The 19,612-nt window shown below is 36.4% G+C and overlaps 1 protein-coding gene across 1 annotated transcript in view; it reads left to right on the top strand.

Annotated features, from left to right (window-relative positions):
- TENM3 (teneurin transmembrane protein 3) overlaps positions 1-19,612 on the top strand; it is a 1,292,929-nt gene that overhangs the window by 1,152,707 nt on the left and 120,610 nt on the right. Inside the window, exon 16 of the mRNA XM_063402168.1 lies at positions 3,356-3,593. Within this exon, the coding sequence (XP_063258238.1) occupies positions 3,356-3,593 (238 nt within the window). The remainder of the gene's footprint in view (positions 1-3,355; positions 3,594-19,612) is intronic.

The following is a 19,612-nucleotide window of genomic DNA, read 5'->3' as shown; positions in this document are numbered from 1 at the left end:
TTCTTAAGTAGGAATAGCAAGAAAACTGGAACTATTCTGGCAGTAATGCTGATTTCTCAGGAGAGCTGTGTGAATCACTTAACATCCATGTCTCAGTTTCCCTGCAAGTGCAGGGAGAATATTTTCAGTGTCACAGGGATGTTGAGAGGTTGTTACTCCATAAGACCGATAGCTTTGTCTGAAAGCCTCAGTAATACTGAGAGCTGTTCTTTAGCTCTTAACTCCTTAAAAGAGTAAAAAAGGGAATCTGGCTCCAGCTTAAGAATGCCGTTGAAAACACGAGTGTTGTGAAGATTGTCTCTTCCTCACAAATCAGTGGTGCAATATTAGGGTTTTGTTAGAAATTGTGCAGCAATCAGAAGAACTGTGTGTTGGGGAAATCTGGCAGGTTGAAGAACAGATCTGAAAAGCAGTCCTCAGTGATCTCTCGTTCAGAATGACAGTGTTGGACTGAGGAAATTTAGAGGAGTATAGATTTTAGCTCTGTTGATTTATGGAAAATCTAACCTTGTTAAATGCAACTCTACCTATAGCTTTTGCACAATTAGAAAAGAAATAAATCATTCCAGATTTTTCAGGTATTTTTGATTTTGAGGAAGCTGTAGATTCCCTGCCAATTGTAGCCACCCTCGGGCACGAGAAAATGTCACTTGTCAGCATTCTGTGGAGAGAGAAAGTGGGCTTGGAAGACAAGTGATCTTTGCCGAATTGCACTTGCTCTGGCCTTCTAGCTGCCTTCTAGCCTCTCTTAATTTCTTTCATATGTTCCTCTGTGTCTTTAGTGTCAGTAATGTTCATATGATATATAGCAGAAGGGCCTTTTGGTTCACAGTAAATTTATAGTGAAATAATCTAAATCCCCCATAGTGGCCTGGATAGCTGGCCTATGGTCTGAGTAATCCAATTTCATTCTTCCAGAATATTTTCAGAGTAATTATTAAATCTGTGGATTTATTTGTGGAGTATATAAACACCCAGAACCTTCACTATCCATCTTCCTCACAGGTAGTAGAGTGTGGGGGAAGGTCTGACATCTACCTAAGACAAGCCTGGTACTCAAACACTCCTTTGTGCAACAGAACAACGATGATTAAATACTCTGCTTTGTCTTTAGCACAGAATGGTGCAAGACCTTTAGTACTAAAAGTGATAGACTGATTGATTTTCAGCAGAGATTGTAAATGAGAAGAGAAATTAAGGAACAAAAGGGATGTCAGAATAACATTTCAACTGGTAGGAGCTGCAGTGGAGGGCAGTTTTGCACTGATCATGACAAAACTGTCCAAAAACACTAGGCAGATAGGAGAGTTAAAAAGAGGAATAAAAAAGAAGCCTGATTCTAAGAACAATCTTAATTAATCAATCTGATTAAAAATAAATTAATGCTAATTACTTCATTCCACCTGCCATTTTTCTGTATTTTTTGTAATTTGTAGTTAATAATTTGTACATATATATTTGCATATATGTATCTATAAATACTTAGACACATGTGCACATAAATATTTTATATATATATTTTTATATACACATGCACCTGTATATTACAAAATATAAGGCCACTGTTAATTTTGCACCAGCTGATAAATAGCTTGTTATCTAAATCAGATAAAATTTTTAGTAGACATGGGGAAAATTCTTTGCTCAAGTGTTGGTCAGTTAACTTTCTTTAGCTGGCTTGTTGAAATGTGGCTTAAAGCCCTTCATAGTGATTGTAATCACATGCAGTGACAGCTTTTGTGTCACTGTTGGTGAAGATAGAACTTATCAGTTGTATCCTATCTTGACTGCAATCTTGCGTTACTATATTAGGGATTTGATGTTGAAAATCTCACTAGCAGTATAAATGCTGTCATTCTTTTAATAAGAGACTCAGCATTGCTGTTGTTTGTGACAAAAGTCATGTTGACCACACAAAATCACTGGAAAGAAGAATGTGGTTCTCAGAAAAGAAATTATTCCAATGACTTGTTTTTTTCTGTTTAAGACCATTTCTTAACATTTTCATGTTGTCTAATGTTCACAACCTGGGAAATTGCTCACAGTTAAGTTAATTTTGTAGCAGTCACCTATAAATTATTGGAAACATCTGTTTCAACAGAAATACTTTTCCTTTGTTCTCTGTACCAGAGTTTTATTATTGAGTTTGTAACAATTTGCAGTTATAACCAGTTCCAAAAGGGAATTGCTTATGGAAATCAAACAACTAATTTAAAAACTACCCAAAAGCTTTTACACTTTGAGAAAATTGCATGTCCTGTATCTTCTGCTCTGCGTAACACTTGCATTTATTCTATGAAGTATGTTCTTCTACATTAGGGTAGGAAATAGATTGCAGTTTGAATTACATAATTGTTAAGTGTTACACGTTTAAGTGTCATCAGTCATTGCTAAAGTCTGGTAAATTAAGCATCAAGGTTTCTTTAGTTTTGTATGCATTATATTGTAAAAGATTTGTCTTATATTTATGACTTACTTGCCACTGATTTTATGGAACAGATTGTTAAAGCCTAACATTGATGGAGGTATTTGATTGCAGGTTTTGCTGTTTTGAGGTATTGGGTTTAAGCTTTATGATGTTGTGTGCTTTGGTTAAGTCAGAAAATATTTCCTTTTGTTTTGATGGTCTGACTCTCTTATCACCTGTGACTTCCTCCAAACTTTATTTACATTGCATGGTGTGAAATTGGAAAATCTGTTCTGTGTGGGTTCTAATGGATGTGACGGTCATTAAGTATATGAGTCTTCTGACGTTGTAATCAGATGTGAATCAGTCTGTTAAATATCCATGAAGCAACATCTGCTTCGCAGAGTGACCTTCTGCTAAAGAATACTTAGCATCTATTAGCAGATCATAGTGCAGATCTGCCTTATTTGAAATGCACTAAACTAGTCTACTGCTGTTTAGCAACTAGCTTGTAATAATTTATTGCAGTTAAATAAAGCTTAAAAAGCTCCATTAAATAATTATAGGGATTATATGCATTTTGAAAACCTTTGTGTTCTACTGAAATTACCCATTTAATTTCAGGGTTGGTTTGTTAAAAAAAGCTGAAGTCTAAAGGCACATTAGGGGATCTGTCAGATGCTATTTTCTGTAGGTGTTAATAAAACCAGATTAAAAAAAAACCTGAAACAAATTAAAACCAAAAGCAATTTTACCATCTGTTGTGTATTAATTAGAACTTGGTGTATCAAGGGTAAACTTGCTCTTACAGAATGTCACTGAATGTCTGCTAATAGAATAATATGCAAATATATTAGATGATGGCATTCTATTGAATTTCTCATTCTGCTTTGGTTGTAGCAAATGCCAAGATGTTGTATAATGTACTTTAATTTTCTTTCTTTTTAGAACAACCTCCAAATAACCAAGGCCAGTCAACCCTGCAGCCTTTGCCACCTTCTCACAAGCAACATTCAGCACAGCATCACCCATCCATCACCTCACTGAACAGAAACTCGCTGACAAATAGGAGGAATCAGAGTCCGGCCCCGCCGGCTGCTTTGCCCGCCGAGCTGCAAACCACGCCTGAGTCAGTCCAGCTGCAGGACAGCTGGGTGCTTGGCAGTAATGCACCACTGGAAAGCAGGTAATTACTCGGGTACTACTACAGGCTCTGGCAATGCTAAGGAAAACATTTAACTTAATGAAAGTTGACCTGCATCTAATACTTCCCCTCATTCAGCAAGCAAAACTGGAAATTTTCAGTCCTGAAAAATATGTCCTCACTCTAAAATCCTCGGTGACACTCCTCTCCCTTACAGTCCTATTCCAGACTAATTAGAATATATTAATTTTTCCAGACAAGAGTTTTCCTTCCTGTTCATAATCTGCCTGTTTGAAGAAATTTCTTTCCTTGCTTGCCAGAAATGTGTCAAATATGTACTGTCATACAGATCAAATGTCAAATAACATTCAGAAAGAGTTTTTAACTCTTACACTTGGTACCTTTAAAGAAATACTTACGTGAAGCTAGGTGTTTCTAAAGGTGCTAGGATTTGGTGAGACAAAAGAACTCAGTTCTGGTGTAATGGTAAATTTGTCATTGATAATTTGCTCTACAAGAGAAGCAGCTAAGGTGAAGGGTGACACTAGCTTTTTTAGATGCAGAATGATCTATTAAAAAATGATAGGCCTTACTGTCACAGAGCTGATTTTACCTACAGTGATTAATTAGTACTCATGTAACATTCAGTCAGCATTAATTTTCTATTAAGGAAAACCATAATATTCCAATTTAGTTATTAAAGTGATCATTTATTACTATATTGAAGTTTACAGTAATTCTTGAAAATGTTTATTATATCCTTTCAGTTTGTTCTGTTAATCCCTTTAAATTATGTTTATAGCAAAGCAAAGATGGTTTTGACTAATTTCAAACATACATGACTTTAAGATTATCTTTTAAGTAGTTTTTGCTGCCACAGATGTTTCAGGCAACTCCTCTGTTAGGCAGCTTGGAATGGCTATTCCTTTTCTTAGTTTTCTTGGACTCTTCTGTGCTGTTTATAAGACATAAGCACTGTGGAACAGCATTCCACTGAAGAGATTTCACCATCATATTCAAACAGTATAGTACTTAAGAAAAAAATTTCTAACAGAACAAATAAGTTTGAAGTGGAGAAAAAGATGTTTGATGTTTTCCTGATGCTAGTTAATCTGAAGTAGATGGGTAAGGTTTTTGATGTTTGCTTCTATTGCCATATATATTTTTGTCTTTATAAAGCTGTAGGACTACTTGAAAGAGAATGCCACTTCAACCTTAAGTTTTTTTGCAGAGTAAAGTATTTTTGTTCATCTTTTGAATATTTCTGATGAAAAGCTAAGGGTATTTTGAGTGTTCGAGTTTTGAACACTTGTGAATGAGGTAAAACGTAAAAATTTCATGTAAAAACTGACAGAGCCCTACTACTGTGATTTTTCTAATGGTCTTACTTGGTTGGAACTCTGGAGGTGTAGAACCCATCTTATTTGTTATTGATTTTCCCCCTTTTGGTTAAGGTTCCCTACTAAGTGTGATTTTCAGTCTCAGTATCAACTATATTAACAACTTTGTGATAGATCTCTTCCTTCATCCTTTTCTTGGACTAAAAAAGTTTATTTCCTCTGGCAATATTTTAGTTTATGCTTATTGTTGGGTTTTTTTTCCTTCTCTCTTTTTTTTTTATTTGACTTAGATGACAGCCATTTAGAGGTAGAGAATGTGAATGTCACCATATATACACAACCATCTTTCTAGCTCTGTAGGCTCATACTGATGATAGGTGGCATAAAAATGACATAGAGTTTGCTGGGTTTGTGTATGTGCATGTAGGAGAGAGGGATGTATTTGCAAAGCTTGGAGGAGGTTTTAGTCCCTATTGCTCTGCCTTAGTAGTAAAAGTGATTTCAAAAGATATATATTCCATAATATTGGATTCAGTTGTATTTTTAATAGAATATACTGCAATTTGTCTCTTGCAAAGTACTGTTAACAAGAATTAATGCATTTTTGTGAAGCATTGCTGGCTAAAAAGATGAACTGTAAGGGTACAGATCAATGGTGTCCAAGAGAAACTCCAATCTACATTTTTTAAAGTATAAAAAGACTTTTTACTTAAATGTTTATGAAGACCTAAAATTGTAACTTGATTGAATTGAATTGTGTGAATGCTTCTTTCATCTTTGATGCTGTCTTTAAATGACAATGAGTTTACCAAGCAGAGGCAGAAGTTCCCTCTATTTGGGCTCAGTAAAATCTACAAAATTTGTAACAAAAAAACCAAAGACGGTAGAAGAATGTTTCTTGTAGGTTTCCTGCAGACTACAGCGCCTTTCTTTGAATATTTAATGATCTTTACTATTTGACTGTCCCCTAGCCTGCTGTAAGTTAGGTTCATTTGTAGAGCCAATAGATCTGCTGGAGGAGCCAGCACTACAGAATAGTATGAACTTCTGAAGAAATAAAAAAACTTTCCATTTGTTCTTTGAATTACTGGTTTGGACAGCCAAAGTCATGCAAATATAGGATTACATGTCAGGTGTCTGAATATAATGAAAGATTATTTAGTAATTAACTATTAGTATTTTTTTTATTATCATCGAGCTTTAAGTTTTTATTCACCTACTAGTTTTAGTAATGATTCCTTGAGCACCAGTATCAGTAGTTATATTCTTATGACTTTGAGTTCTAGTAGGATCTAAATTACTGATATTTAAAAATACGTAGTAAATCACTTCTTTAAATGCTCTCTCTGTTAAATATTTGAATGTGCAGAATTTTTCTAATGTGCAATCAATTATGAATGTTAGAGATGCACAGAGGAAAAGTATGTTAGAACTCATAAATTTGTAGATAAAAATATGCTGGTAGCATCTCTTAGTGCATTTCCTGGGAAGTTATTTCATTAATTTTAGTCATTGAATGTAAAAGATCAATTTGTTGGTAAGGGGAAATTTACGTATTCCAGTCAAGGAATAAATCTCTGAGAATATTATGTAACTTTATTCAGAATCTATGCTAATGTCCCAGTGAATCAAAGGAGAGCTTTGCTTTTTCTTACTAGATTTACTGCAAAAAGTACCTCGTTTGAAAGGTGCTTGCATTTTGTATGATAGACTGTGATATTTTTATAAAAACTAGCCAGGAAACTAACAGTTTATACAAATAGTGCTTAGTTTTCTCATACCACTTAGTATTAAAAGTGGAATCCTAGGAACATTACTGTATTCAGCTACTTAGCTACTTTTTTTACCAAGAAAAAAACAAGGTATTGGTTGAAGGCATACTTGATGGCTGGAAAATATTTTAGCATTTTGAAGGATTTAATTAAAATACTGGAATACCTCAGAAATAGTATAGACAAAGTATTTCCTGGAATGTGTTACTTCAAAACTGTTCTGTAAACTTGATTCAAAGTTCATTTTAGAATACAGAGACTTTATAAACTCCTAAAGTGTGATGAACATACACGTATGTCATTATTGGGGTGGACTGCAAATGTTCCAATTGCCCTCAGTATTGATTAAGGTGTGGAAAGGGTGTTGATAGTTTCCAGGGAAGTTTTAAATCAATTTGTATTGAGGCTGGTTGATTTTCTGCAAAAGCACAGTGTTGCTGGAGGCTAAAGTCTGCTCAAACCAGCTATTTTACATGTTCCACCCACTAGAACAGTGCTTTGTTTAATCAAATTCAAAACTGTTCTGATCTGTAAGCCTCCCAGGTTTTCACACATGGACTTGATTAGATATGTTACTTGTATTGAGAAGGTGCATGGTACAAAATAAAGGCAGAAACTGGGAATGGAATTCAAGTCCTGCTCTTCTGAAGGCCTGTTTATCACTGTGGGTGTGTCACATTGCTGATCTGCAAGTTGAAGAAACAGGACTCTGCTTAGATTGCTGACAGCAGAAATGCATTTGAGAAATTGGCATGCCATAATTATAGGATCATTATATATACATATTAGAAAATAAGTATTGTTTTCAAAGACTAAAGTCAAAAATGTTCCGTTTTCTTTTGACATTCTCTTACTGCTGGCTTCTCACTGAGCATCTGTTTGAATCCTAAAACACCAAGCTGATATGCTTATAAGCTTTCTTTGATGTCAATAGTGTCTTACTTTAGATTTTTACTTGATCCCTCTGGCATGCTTGATCCCTCTTTCCTGCTCAAATATCCCTTGCTGTCACCATAAGTACTTGGAATTCGATCATGCTGTGTGTATTGTCCACTGGCTCTTAGGAAAGCACCAGTAGTCCAGAATTCAGTAGCATTTGCACAGTATTCCTGGATTTTATCATTTCAATTTTCACAAGTCATTGATGTAAAAATGGACCCAAGTATTTTTGCCCCATGTTAATCATTCCCTGTTTTAGATAGGACAAAAGAAATATGCAGTTCTAAACAAAATAATAATGGCTTACTTCATTTCTCCCCCTCATTTCCTCACTATTCCCTGAGCGAAGCAGAGACTGTGATGCTTCCTTTGCCTCTCCTGCTGCTGTGCATTGTAATTTGCAGAACATGAGAAGCCCATTCACCCTGGTAGCCAGCCCTCTGCATATTTTTCATGCTGGCTGACTGCGCCAGATAGCCAGCAAGAGACTGTCTTTTAATAGTCAGTGCAGTTTTATTACTTCATCTCTGGTCCAGCCTTATCAAGTAAACAACATCCCCCACTATGCACTGCTCAGTCCTTAAGCCTGCCTAGCCATAGGCAGCAGTCAGGAATTGTATTGAAGGACTTGCACATAAATAAGAGATCAGCAAAAGGTAATGACAACCTAAAGGTAGCCTTATAACACTGTGTCTTCAGGTTACAACCCAGCACTTAGTTCAGAGGACAGCATGGAAGATAAATCAGATAAATCCCACTTTCAGTTTTGCATAAAGTTACACAACAGAATTAATTAGTATATTCTTTTTGTGGGATCATCCCTTTCTTTAATTTGAAATTGCACTTCTAATTTCATTTTTTTGTATCTTTATGTATAGAGAATTAGAAAGTCAAGCAGTCCTTGCAAATGGTCATGACAGCCTTATAGAGATGGATGTGTTTTCTCCAACATATCACGATAGCAGTTATGGGTATGTGACTCTTAAGTGTTTGCATGATGCTAACTATTGACACAGAAGACAAAGTATGATTTTAAAAAAAATTGCAATAGGAAAACATCTGGAACAAACTTACTCATCCTTATGTCTGATTTTTTAAAAATTAGTCCAAATAATTTGTCATACAGACTCATAGTAGATACAAAATGGTAAATTTTGACTGCCAAATCTTGCTTGCTTTAAGACATTAAGAATGCAATTGACATTGTATTAATTCTCTGTGGTATAATTCTGCAGGCTGTTGCAAACTATTTGCATGATTACACATTTGCCAGATCTGATCCTTAGTTTGTAATGTATTTACTACTTGGCAAATTTACTACTTTAGAAATATTATGACATAATAATATAGCATAAAGAATGACAAATCAAATAAGTTAACAAGAGCTACATACCTAATCTCTAATATTTTTAACAGCTAGTTTGAGATTGCAACTACTGATAAATATGTAACTGTAAGTAGAGAATTCCATATAAATCAATATTTCAATTTGTTTAAGTAAAACTTCTATTTTAGGATTGTTCCATATCTACTTAATTTTGTCAATGATCTGTATCTAATTTTTGAACTGTGTTTTGGCATTCTTGTGCCAAATCAGTATAATTCATTTCTGATCCACACATACACAGAAAAAAAACTCTGACAAAGCAGTATCATTTCTGAATTGTTAATTATAAATTTACCTTTCTTAGTTTGTTTGTACTCCACTAAAAATCAGATTTTTATGTCCAAATTCTGTTTCTTTAATGGTAACTCCTAACTTAGTAAAAGGGACAATGTGCTATTTGATTAAATGAGGAGATCTGCAGTTGCCTACTAATTAATCTGTAATATATATTGACACAGTACATTGATCTGCTTCTCCCAAAAACTCTTAAGCTTTCACTTAGCCACAAATTAAAATCAACAGCAGGAAGATAATGGTATGTTAAATTCAATTAATCAGTCATTATCAGCAAACTCAAAGATATTGTAGATATTTGCCAAGAGATCCCAAAATATTGTCTCCAAAGTAAAATTGTAAGCATACTGTATTAAAGCAGAACAAAGCCAAATATTACTGTTCCCTGTAGAACAATTACCATACAATACTGGTTCAGATGCATAAATGCTGTAGCAGAGTTAATAGAACTGTGCCTGGTTTATGCTTTGTATGTTTGTAATAGGATCAACAAATGTAAGTATTTTAGCAAATGGAGTATGTTGTATGAAATTTCTGTTAGTTGAGACTAATTCAGGTAACAATAAAATGAAATTTATCTTGTTTGTAATCCCTTCCTTTTTAAAATTTTGCTAGCAGGGATCATCTCCTGGTGTGAAAGTTGTCCAGAGATGGTAATACATCAGTTCCAAAGCATAATAGATTTGAGACTACAACATGCTATCAGCATGAAAATTTAGTTTATCAATGTCACTAACATACTGTGTCACAGCTAGAATCATTATATATTTGTTTCTTTGTTTTCTTGTCATGCATGTTTTACGTTATGATACACTATTTCTTCATTTGTACAGCTTACAGAGATAATATTAATCTAATGAATTTGAAAATTTCAATGTTAAGAATGATTATAGAAATAGACATTTTACATAGAAATTTTAATATTTCATAGGCTTAGACCTAAAGAGTAGTTGTTTATAGCTTTGAGAGATATATTCACAGTGTATTAATTATCATAAGACAGCTGGAAATCTCAATGTATTTTAGTAGTATGTATTGTTGGCTTTATTCTTTTCCCTATTACACCTATTAGTGTACAAACACTAGTAGTACATAACATCTATTACTGTACCTGTTGATAAATCAGCTTAGTTTGAAGTAAGAAGTCTATTTTCCTTATACCTAACCTGATAGTCCTATTCTCTGTTACCTAGGTGTCAAAATCTGAAAATATGTAAGATTCACTATCAGCAAATGACTTTATTTATATTACTTATAGATAAAGCTTGCTAGTATTTTCTATTTATGTATTTTTATATATTCTGTATTTCTTGTTTTCTATTGTCCCGTCATTTTCTGAAAATTTCATACTTTTGCACAGTTAGAAAACTTCCTGTTGTATTTAAGTAAGAATTCTTTGCAAGGAGGTTGATTTGGGATTTTTGTCATCTGTTGGGGAGAAAGTTCAGGGAGAGAGCTGAATTTAGGGCATGCTGTATTAAACTTAATAGTGGTAGAGGAGAAAACTGAAAGAGGCTGAGTACAAAAAGGGGTAGAAGTGGGTGTCCTGATGGGTAGATGGAGGAACTGAGACTGACTGGTTAAGCAAGGTAGGACATAGATGAAATACTAGAGTACTAGAGGCTGAATAGCAAGGATGAAAACCAAGATAATTTCTTGTCCTTTACTGCTTGTGATTATTTGTGAAATCTTTTTGAATTATATACACCTCATCACCTGTAGGACTGACTCAACATGGGGAGAAACCTTGGCTACTGGCATATGCTCTACCAGTGACAGAAGCCAGAAATAATCAAACCAAAGATTTTCTCTTTGATGCCCTATGCAGATGAGAAAGAAATCAACATGATTTCTAAAGTTTCTTCAAACTTACTTAAATAAAATCACAAGTTAACACTTTAGTAAAAAAAAATCATGAAAGCTAGCACAAAAAGTAGCAAAATTAAAAGCTAACTTCTTTCTGCAGTTGCTTGGCTGCAGCTGAGCTTGCCATTGCAGTAAGTTCAGGTCAAGTTGAACCAGAAGGGAATTTTAACAGATTCTGTAGATTCTTTCTGTCACATTCAAACAGGTGAGGAAACAATACCAAATGTCATGGCAAAACAAAGACCTGGATGACTGCATAGTGCCTGTGTTCAGCATCTCTGATAGTGCTGGTTGCACTAAGAGAAGACCAGCTGCAAGAAGGCGTGTGGAAATGAGTACCATAAAATATAAAGTGTCACCCTCCTCTGGTCACAAGATGTAATCCTCTGCCTTTGTGAATGCATGAATGGTGCTCTCGGTGCTGTGAAACTTGGCATGTTGCATAGGAGAGACTATGCATGCACAGTATTGAAGTTTTCCCCAAGGAACAATGGCTGGGATATAGGAATGACTGTTGCATCAGACGTCTGTGCGCAGTTGCCGAGCTGGTCACAGTGGGTGTAACTCAGAGGTTATGACAGTGCTGTTGCTGTAGTGACAGGCTCTGGGCGTGTGAGTGACTGCTTTTACCATGGTAGTGGCAGCACAGAGTTCATCAGAGTTATCTTCAAATTGCGAGAGAAACGCGGCTGTGGACATCAACAAGTGAGCTAATGTTCACAGATCCATTATGATGGACTCTTCAGCCTGCTTGCAGCTTGAGGCAGAATCAGATCCTCTCAGTCACTGGCAGAATAATACTTCACCTCCTTAAATTCCTTCTGGTTTTATTTTCATTGAAAACGTCCAGTAGCTCCGTCAGTCTAGACAAAATTTCAACCTTTGTTCCAACTTCTGAATTGATCCTTGGGTACATAATGCAGCTCTGGGTCCCTCTCAAACTGTATTTCTTTTTGAAATACTCTCCACGTGCCTTTTGAGACATTTAGAGCAATTGTTCTCTTTCAACTTTATGAAGACAAGAAGGGTAGTAAAAAGATTGGAGGAGTAGCTGTGCTCTACCTTCCTTTGATTTTCTGCTTGGAAAGTGTAACTTATTCAATATTTAAGATAGGAACTGGCTAAGGTTAGAGTGCCTCATCTCAGAGACAAGTTTTCCTGTCTCTGTCTTGGCAGGGATATGATTCCAGAAAGTCAGAGAAGATAAGGAAGTGTAATATAAATCCTTACTGCTTACATAAGCATTTCAGGCCTCATTGCAAAATTCAGATGCTTTCCTCTGCTCTCCCTTCCTTTGGAGAGAGGAGAATTGTAGTAGCAGGACTATTGTATCAGAAATACTGAATTCAGTCTAAGAAAGTGCGGTAAGGGGCTGCCAAGTTCATTCCCAACTGCTGCCTTCTTCAGAAGTGAACATCACCAACAATATCAAGAACCAACATTCACTCCTACCCCTTTTGTACTCAGCCTCTTTCAGTCACTTACAATAACCCAGGTGGAAGTCTAAGTACTAGTCCACTGAGAGACATAGAGGAAGCTTGTGAGGCAACAGAAGTACTTGATGTTTTTTCAGCGATACATAGATCTAGTTTCAGTCTCATCTGGAAAGTAAGTAGTGGGACAGTTCTGCTATGAGCAGTATGAGTAGCTACACCTGAGCCATGTTTCTTTCCTGGTTCACTCAGCATAAGGCACTTTGCATTGGACTCTCTTGCTCATTTCTGCAAAGTGTGGCTTAGCATTGTTTGTTCCCCTTGTTCATCTTCACAGAGTGCAGCATAGCAGAGAGAAGCACAAAGGAGCAGGCTTGGTAGAGCCATCTGATTATTCTGGCTCTTTTCATCCTAGATATGCAACAATGAACTCCTCTTTCTCTGGGGTCCAGAACTAGCACCCCAAAACTGAATTTGGAGAAACAAATAAGAGGATAACAGGTGCCCTCTACATCCAGTAGCACTATATTCTTTCTTGTACCACCAAGAATGTAGGGGTGATGAAGAGGAAGATTTACTCTAAAGCACCGAAGGAGAGGAAGTTCAGGGCTTTTGTCAGCATTCAGTCCTTCAAGTCATCATGCCCTGGTGACTTTTCACAGCAGATTGGGACACTGTCTTGTCTGAATTGCTCTTTGAAGCTTCAGATGTAAGTTGCTATGCCTGACTTCTCCATTCTTTCTCCAGCAGTGGAGCTGTAGCCTGCAGGAGGCAGATGTGAAAGAACACACAAGCAGTAAAGAAGACACTTTAGCCCTAGTAGGACTTTTGTTCTTTCTTGGATGTCAGTGTTCAGTTTGCAAAGAAGGCGGGTCCTTGGTATAAACCCAGCCAAATTCAAGCAAGCGTTGCCATATGTAAAGTGCTTTTCTGAAGCATTTGAATAATCTGGTAGAAGAGGCTTATCTCCATTTCCCACAGATGTTTCCTCTGTTTTTGCATATGGATAATAGCTGTCTTTTCTTTCTTTCTTTCCCTCAAACTTTGATCATCATTTTGTCTGCTGTAGACTTGAAGCGTTTTCAGGATTGTGATAGCATTAATAATGACTCCAAGGAAGCGGAAATTCCCTTTTATTTCTTCCTCAGAAATTTTTTGGTTGTAATTCTGCCCAGAAAATAAACTATGACAAAATCACAGCATAACACATTTTCTGTGCTGGCTTGGAGTTATGTTAAATGTAGCCATATGGTTCTGTGGAAGTCAGTCATAAGCCTGTGCTAAGGGCAAACACCACCAGCTACAAGGTTTCATCTCAAAAGAATGTTAAAAGAAGATGAAGACAGGCATAAAGTGTTCACAGAGAAACAAAAATCCAATTCCTGCTAGAGCCTGCTGGGAAAGCTTATCTCATGCATCAATGAACCAGAGTTCACATGAAACCTAGCCAGGAATTTTTGTTATCTTTTACATCTTTCCTATAATGTCAGTCGGCAGAGATTAATCTTTTCTTTCTATCTTTTTCCTCACCTCTGTGCAAGGAATCATATTTGTTGATGTGATCTATCTGTTAGTGAATCAGGCAGAGCTCTCTAGTATCAGGTGGCAGGTGAGGGTCATGGTCTCTCTCAGAGAACCCACTTCAATCTGGCATGAATAGCGTCTGTCAGCAGAGAGAGGGCACACCAGTCAGTAGGTGCAGTACTGTGATTGATCATGATCTTGGACCACCATCTTTTACACATTTATTGGTTTTCTCCTCGTTCTGACAGGTAATGTATATCATAGGTGTTTTTTGAACAAACAAAAAAGCATGATAACCTACTCCAAGGGGAGAAAAATTCAGCTGGTTTGCATTCTGGAAAGTCAGGGAGAGATAAAAACAAAATCTTAAATGAGAGAAGTTGGAACAAACTAAAATAGCTTCAGCTGGATTTATCCATCCTGTCTGTAACTTTTTAAGATTAATTGATCTCTTTGTATGGAAAGGCAAATAATCTGCTAGGTCTTTGCACAGAAATAGACGTGCACCATCTCTGCATGTGTTGGTGATGATGTATTTGAGGTTGAGCTCCCAAACCTTAAAAGTGTGTTCTGTGTGAAAGTCTATTCTGCCCATTTGAATCATTAGAAAAACAAAAATATAAAGTTTCAGCTACCCTTATGACTTATTTGCTTACGTTGGCCTCATAGTGCTGCCAAACTTTTTTAGAAGGTTCCATTATGTTTATGAAAAGCAGAATTATTGATTGCTTCTGTCTCCAGATAGGTGCAACACGAATTGGGACCATTTGGGGGGCAAAATCTGGTGGTTTATTTTTAGTTCAGGTGAGCAATCATCACAGTCTTGTTCATTACAGAACAGAATAGTTAAGTTTTTATTCCTAGGTTTTTGTTTCATAAATACCATTATAATAAACATCAAACCCAGGTCATTAGGAGTACTATTGAATTCTAAGCAGAGGAGTTGGGTCCTGATACAGAAGTATGTCACCCAAATATAAATTCACTAAAATTTACATTTCTCTTAACTTGCATTCACACAAAGTGGATTTGATAGTTTTTTCCACCTCTGGAGACTTAGAATGCAGTTGATGTGTTTCTAAGTGTCGAAGGTGTAGCTATTACCTCTTGTGCCCTGGAGTGAATGCAGGCTAACAGATTGAGGACCTTAACAGAATGCATAAGACATTTTACCTGGGCTTGTTTAAAAATGTGTTAATTCATGTAATAATGTCCACAGATTCAACACACCTTAGAGGCAAATAGATAATTTTTAATGGAGTTAGATACTGGCAGATTTGAGTTGGTTTGGGGGGAACATTAACCTGTGCTCCACAATATGAAAATTGGTGTACTCATTTCATAAAATATTTAATTTGTGATTACAGAAAAAAGAATGGTATTGCTGTAGCTGGAAGAGCCCAGTAAAGTACAGTGATCTTTTGAGTCAACAGTGGTTTCCTCTGCTGGTGATTGCTATTGTGTCCAGAGTTTTTCTCAAATTGTAAGGGCAACAGATTAGTCAAATAAAACAGATAAGGGGACTTTTTGCTTACATGAAAGAAATTTTCAGAACGTCCCAGATATATATATATATATATGTGGATATTTTGATAGCTAGAGGTAAAAGAAAAAAATGTTAAGGATAGTTTTTCATTCCTCTTTCACCTCTCTTCAAGTCACTTTCTATTCTGTCAACTTCCAAATGTCAGTTTTGATTTATTCTGCACTGGAACAACAGGTATCTGAAACTAGCTTTCCTCATCTCCACAGTTGCCTTTGCCTGACCCATAAAAAGCCTAAATTTTGCTTTTTTGCTTTAGGCAATTAGTTCTTAATGCTTTTGTGTGTTTTACCCTAAAAATAAAGTGAATCAAACAGTAGTATTATAAAAACTTGTCTTTCTGTACTGCAGGGCAAACAGTACATACTCATTATACAAGAACAAGGAAATAATCAGTTGAATTTAAATTGAAATTGATAGAAGAAAATACATTTTGGTATAGTGCGTGTTTAGCCTGCAGAGTAAAATGCCACAAGATATCAATGAGAGCGTAAGGTTTGGACTCTTTAGAGGAAGAGCAAGCTGTTAGTGAATAAATAGACTGGAAGGCATTCAGTCCCTCGCTTTGTACTGGCCACTTTCAGACAGGATGTTGTTCTTGATGGTCTACCCTACCACAGTAATACCTGTTTCTGCTTATTTGGTTACAGTTTTACACAGCTTTTGTCACTGTTCACTGTCAAATAAGTTATCTCTTTCCCACCACTTTTGGAATAAACTAACTTTCTCATTGTTCTGTAAATGTTTTCAAGAATCCTACCCCTTACATGCACTGCTTTTTAGACAGACACCTCCATCAGAAATACAGGCCAGAGATCATTTCTAACATGGGGTGCCTTTTGTAGTGCAGTCTTCTGAGTGGTAAAGCTGTTCTTCCTCAGTTGTCTTCTAGAGGTGGGCTGCAACGATCTGAAGAGCCAAATATCCCTAACTGGATCAGCATGGAACTGACCAAACATTGCATTGAGGACAGTGTAGGAGACAGGGCTGCAAGAAAACCTGTAGTGCAATAGCACTAGGACATTTTTTGCTGGTCGCAATGGAATCTCTCTATTCAGAAACACGACCAAGTTAATAGATTTATTCTCCTCCATGTTTTTCAAATGCTGTTAGTGTACAATGATACACAAGATCCAAAGATTTAGGGTTTTTAAACACATATATTCTAAATATTGTTTTATTCTGGATTAGTGGTATTACAGTACTTAAGACGAGGAGTGTTTATTCATATATGCATAAGACCTAGCAATATTGACCTTTATTCTCTGATAGCAGACATCAACTAAATAATAATGTTGCACAAAATAATAATAGATTCCAGTTAACCTCACTGGCAGGATGAAAAAATACTACGGATATTCTGATGTACTTTCGTGAGTTCAGTACAGTTTTGCTGGGCCTTATTTGCAGTTCCATATTTAGTATGAGTTTTGTAAAAGTCCTGTGTGACTTTTAATATGGTGTGGCATACTTACCATGTGATTCAGCACTCTATTGGCAGGGTTGCACTGTATGAAATAATTTAAAACAGAACTAAAATGCTGCCAAAAAAGTCTTTTGAATTGATAAGGTAGGATTTTTTACATCTTCCAAGTATTGCAAAGCATTCTGTATAAATGATGCCAAAAATTAGACAAAATATTCTTTAGCAAGGTGAAGCAATTTCAGCATAAGCTAAAAAATTCATGTATTTAATGTAAAAATTACATCAGGGGTGTTAAAATTATGCAATAACTCTATTCAAATTGAGAACAGTCTGTTTATAAAGTAATGGGTAATATTCCTTTTTGCTTGGTGATAGTTTATTTATATAATATCTCAGCTTCTGGCAATCTGGAGTCTAGGGCTTTCCAGACATATTTATATAATATTGCATTCATTGATGCATAGTGTCCATTTTCTTCTAAACTGCGGTCAAAAGTTCTTGTCATAGATCCTTTCATGAAGAAAGCTATTCTGAATCACATTTCTGTTGCTGGACACCTGGCTATCTTATATCAAAAGTACTTGAGCTTCTGAGCTGAGTCTTACTGTCCTTGAATATTTTGATAGTCTATCTCCATTTCTATGAAGAAGCAGTTTCCAGTTAACTTAATCTTTCTGCCAAACTCATGAACGGTTTTTATCACTTCTTTCCCCTCTTCTGAATTCCTGTTTACTGAATTTAGTAGAAAATGCTTCAGTTTTATTTTCCACAGAGGAAGTGGCAGCACAAAGAAAATCTGATTTGGTGTGAACCCTCTCCCCACCAACCCAGTGTGATAAGAAAGAAACCATCTGCATGTCAGCCAGTGCACACCAGCACTTGGTGCTCAAAAAGTACTGAGTAAAATTAAAAACATGTTTATTTTACTTTTATTCACGTGCTTCTGTTTTCTGAGCTGACACCTCTGAGGTTTTTATGCTGTATTTCTATCTTCTCTTGTAAGGGCACAAGCTTAAGTAAAATGCCTACCATTTGTGAAATAAGAGTGCTTCCCAGCTGTCTTTGCATCCGAAGATTAGTTTATGGTATAACTTTGTATTTTGTAGTTTAGATTTGTTAGGTGCTGAATGCTTCCCACTTAAAATGTTAAATTAGCTGACTTTTTAATAGCAACATCTATTGAATAGGTTGGCAGAAATATATATTGAATAAATGTAAAAGTAGAATATTATTTGCTTTAAAAGTTGAATTGAATTATTTAATAGTACAGAACTGGCTTGTCTTGTAAAATATTAGCATGATTCACTGGAGTTTTGTACTCCATAGCTTAATAAAATATTTAAAGTGCTGCTTACGTGACGATCTAGCAAGTGCATGTGATGTGATCAATTTTGAAGGGAAGATACACTATTGCAGATGCTATAAGCTCCCTATGAGATGAAATATAGTGTAATTTCCTGTAAATCAGTGCCTGGTCAAGTAGTACATACAGTTTAGGCTTTAGAAATTAGCTATTTGAGTTCCAAAGTTTGAAAAGACAAGGTAGATAACTATATAGATAATTAAAATAATTTGTGGATGGATTGTATTTCAAGAGCATAAGAATTTCAGCATTATCTGGAAGCCGCCTGGATTTGTTGTCAGATACCATATCCTTCTAAGAGTCTCATAGGAACAGTTTGGCATGGCTCAGTGAGGCAGACAAGATGTGCAAGTCTGATAGCATTACACTTTAAATACTTAGCACTCAGAGTTAATGTAGCAGGAGAGTCTCTGACAACTTTGTTAGTAACTCCACTCATTAGAAATAAAGAGATCCAAACAAATTTTCTTAACTCACATGAAGATGCCAGACTGACTTTTCTGTCATTATTTTTCCCGCAGTGTTCAACCAGACTGTGCAACCACTCTGGCATTGTATTCATGGGATTTAAATTAAAGGAGAATAGCTTAAAGTGAGGAGCTGTGCCATGTGCTGCCTAAGACAACACATTCCTGAATTCTTGCTGCTAAATTCCCACAGCATGCTCCTGCAGTAACTGGCTGATCATGCCATGGACAGGTGCACTCTTCAGTGGATAGAAAAGTGGCTGAATGGCTGGGTTCAGAGAGTGGTGAGTGGAGTTACATCCGGCTGGTGGCCGGTCACAAGTAGTGTTCCCAATGGCTCAGTATTGGGACTGGTCCTGTTTAATTTCACAGAATCACAGAATAAGCTGAGTTGGAAGGGACCCACCAAGATCATGCAGCTCCCAGCCCTGCACAGGACCATCTCCAGGAGTTGTACCATGTGCCCAAAAGTGTTGTCCAAACACTTGCTGGACCCTGTCAGGTTTGGTGCTGTGACCTCTTTCCTGGGGAGCCTGTTCCAGTCTCCAACCACCCTCTGGGTGAAGAACCTTTTTCTAATATCCAGCCTAAACCTCCCCTGACACAGAATCAGGCCATTCCCTTTGGTCCTGTCACTGTCACCACAGAGAAGAGATCAGTGCCTGCCCCTCCTCTTCACCTCGTGAGGAAATTGTAGACCGCAATGA

Source organism: Prinia subflava, chromosome 7 (assembly GCF_021018805.1).
Source record: "Prinia subflava isolate CZ2003 ecotype Zambia chromosome 7, Cam_Psub_1.2, whole genome shotgun sequence".
NCBI classification, from domain to species: domain Eukaryota; kingdom Metazoa; phylum Chordata; class Aves; order Passeriformes; family Cisticolidae; genus Prinia; species Prinia subflava.
This window is presented reverse-complemented; position numbering and strand designations above follow the sequence as displayed.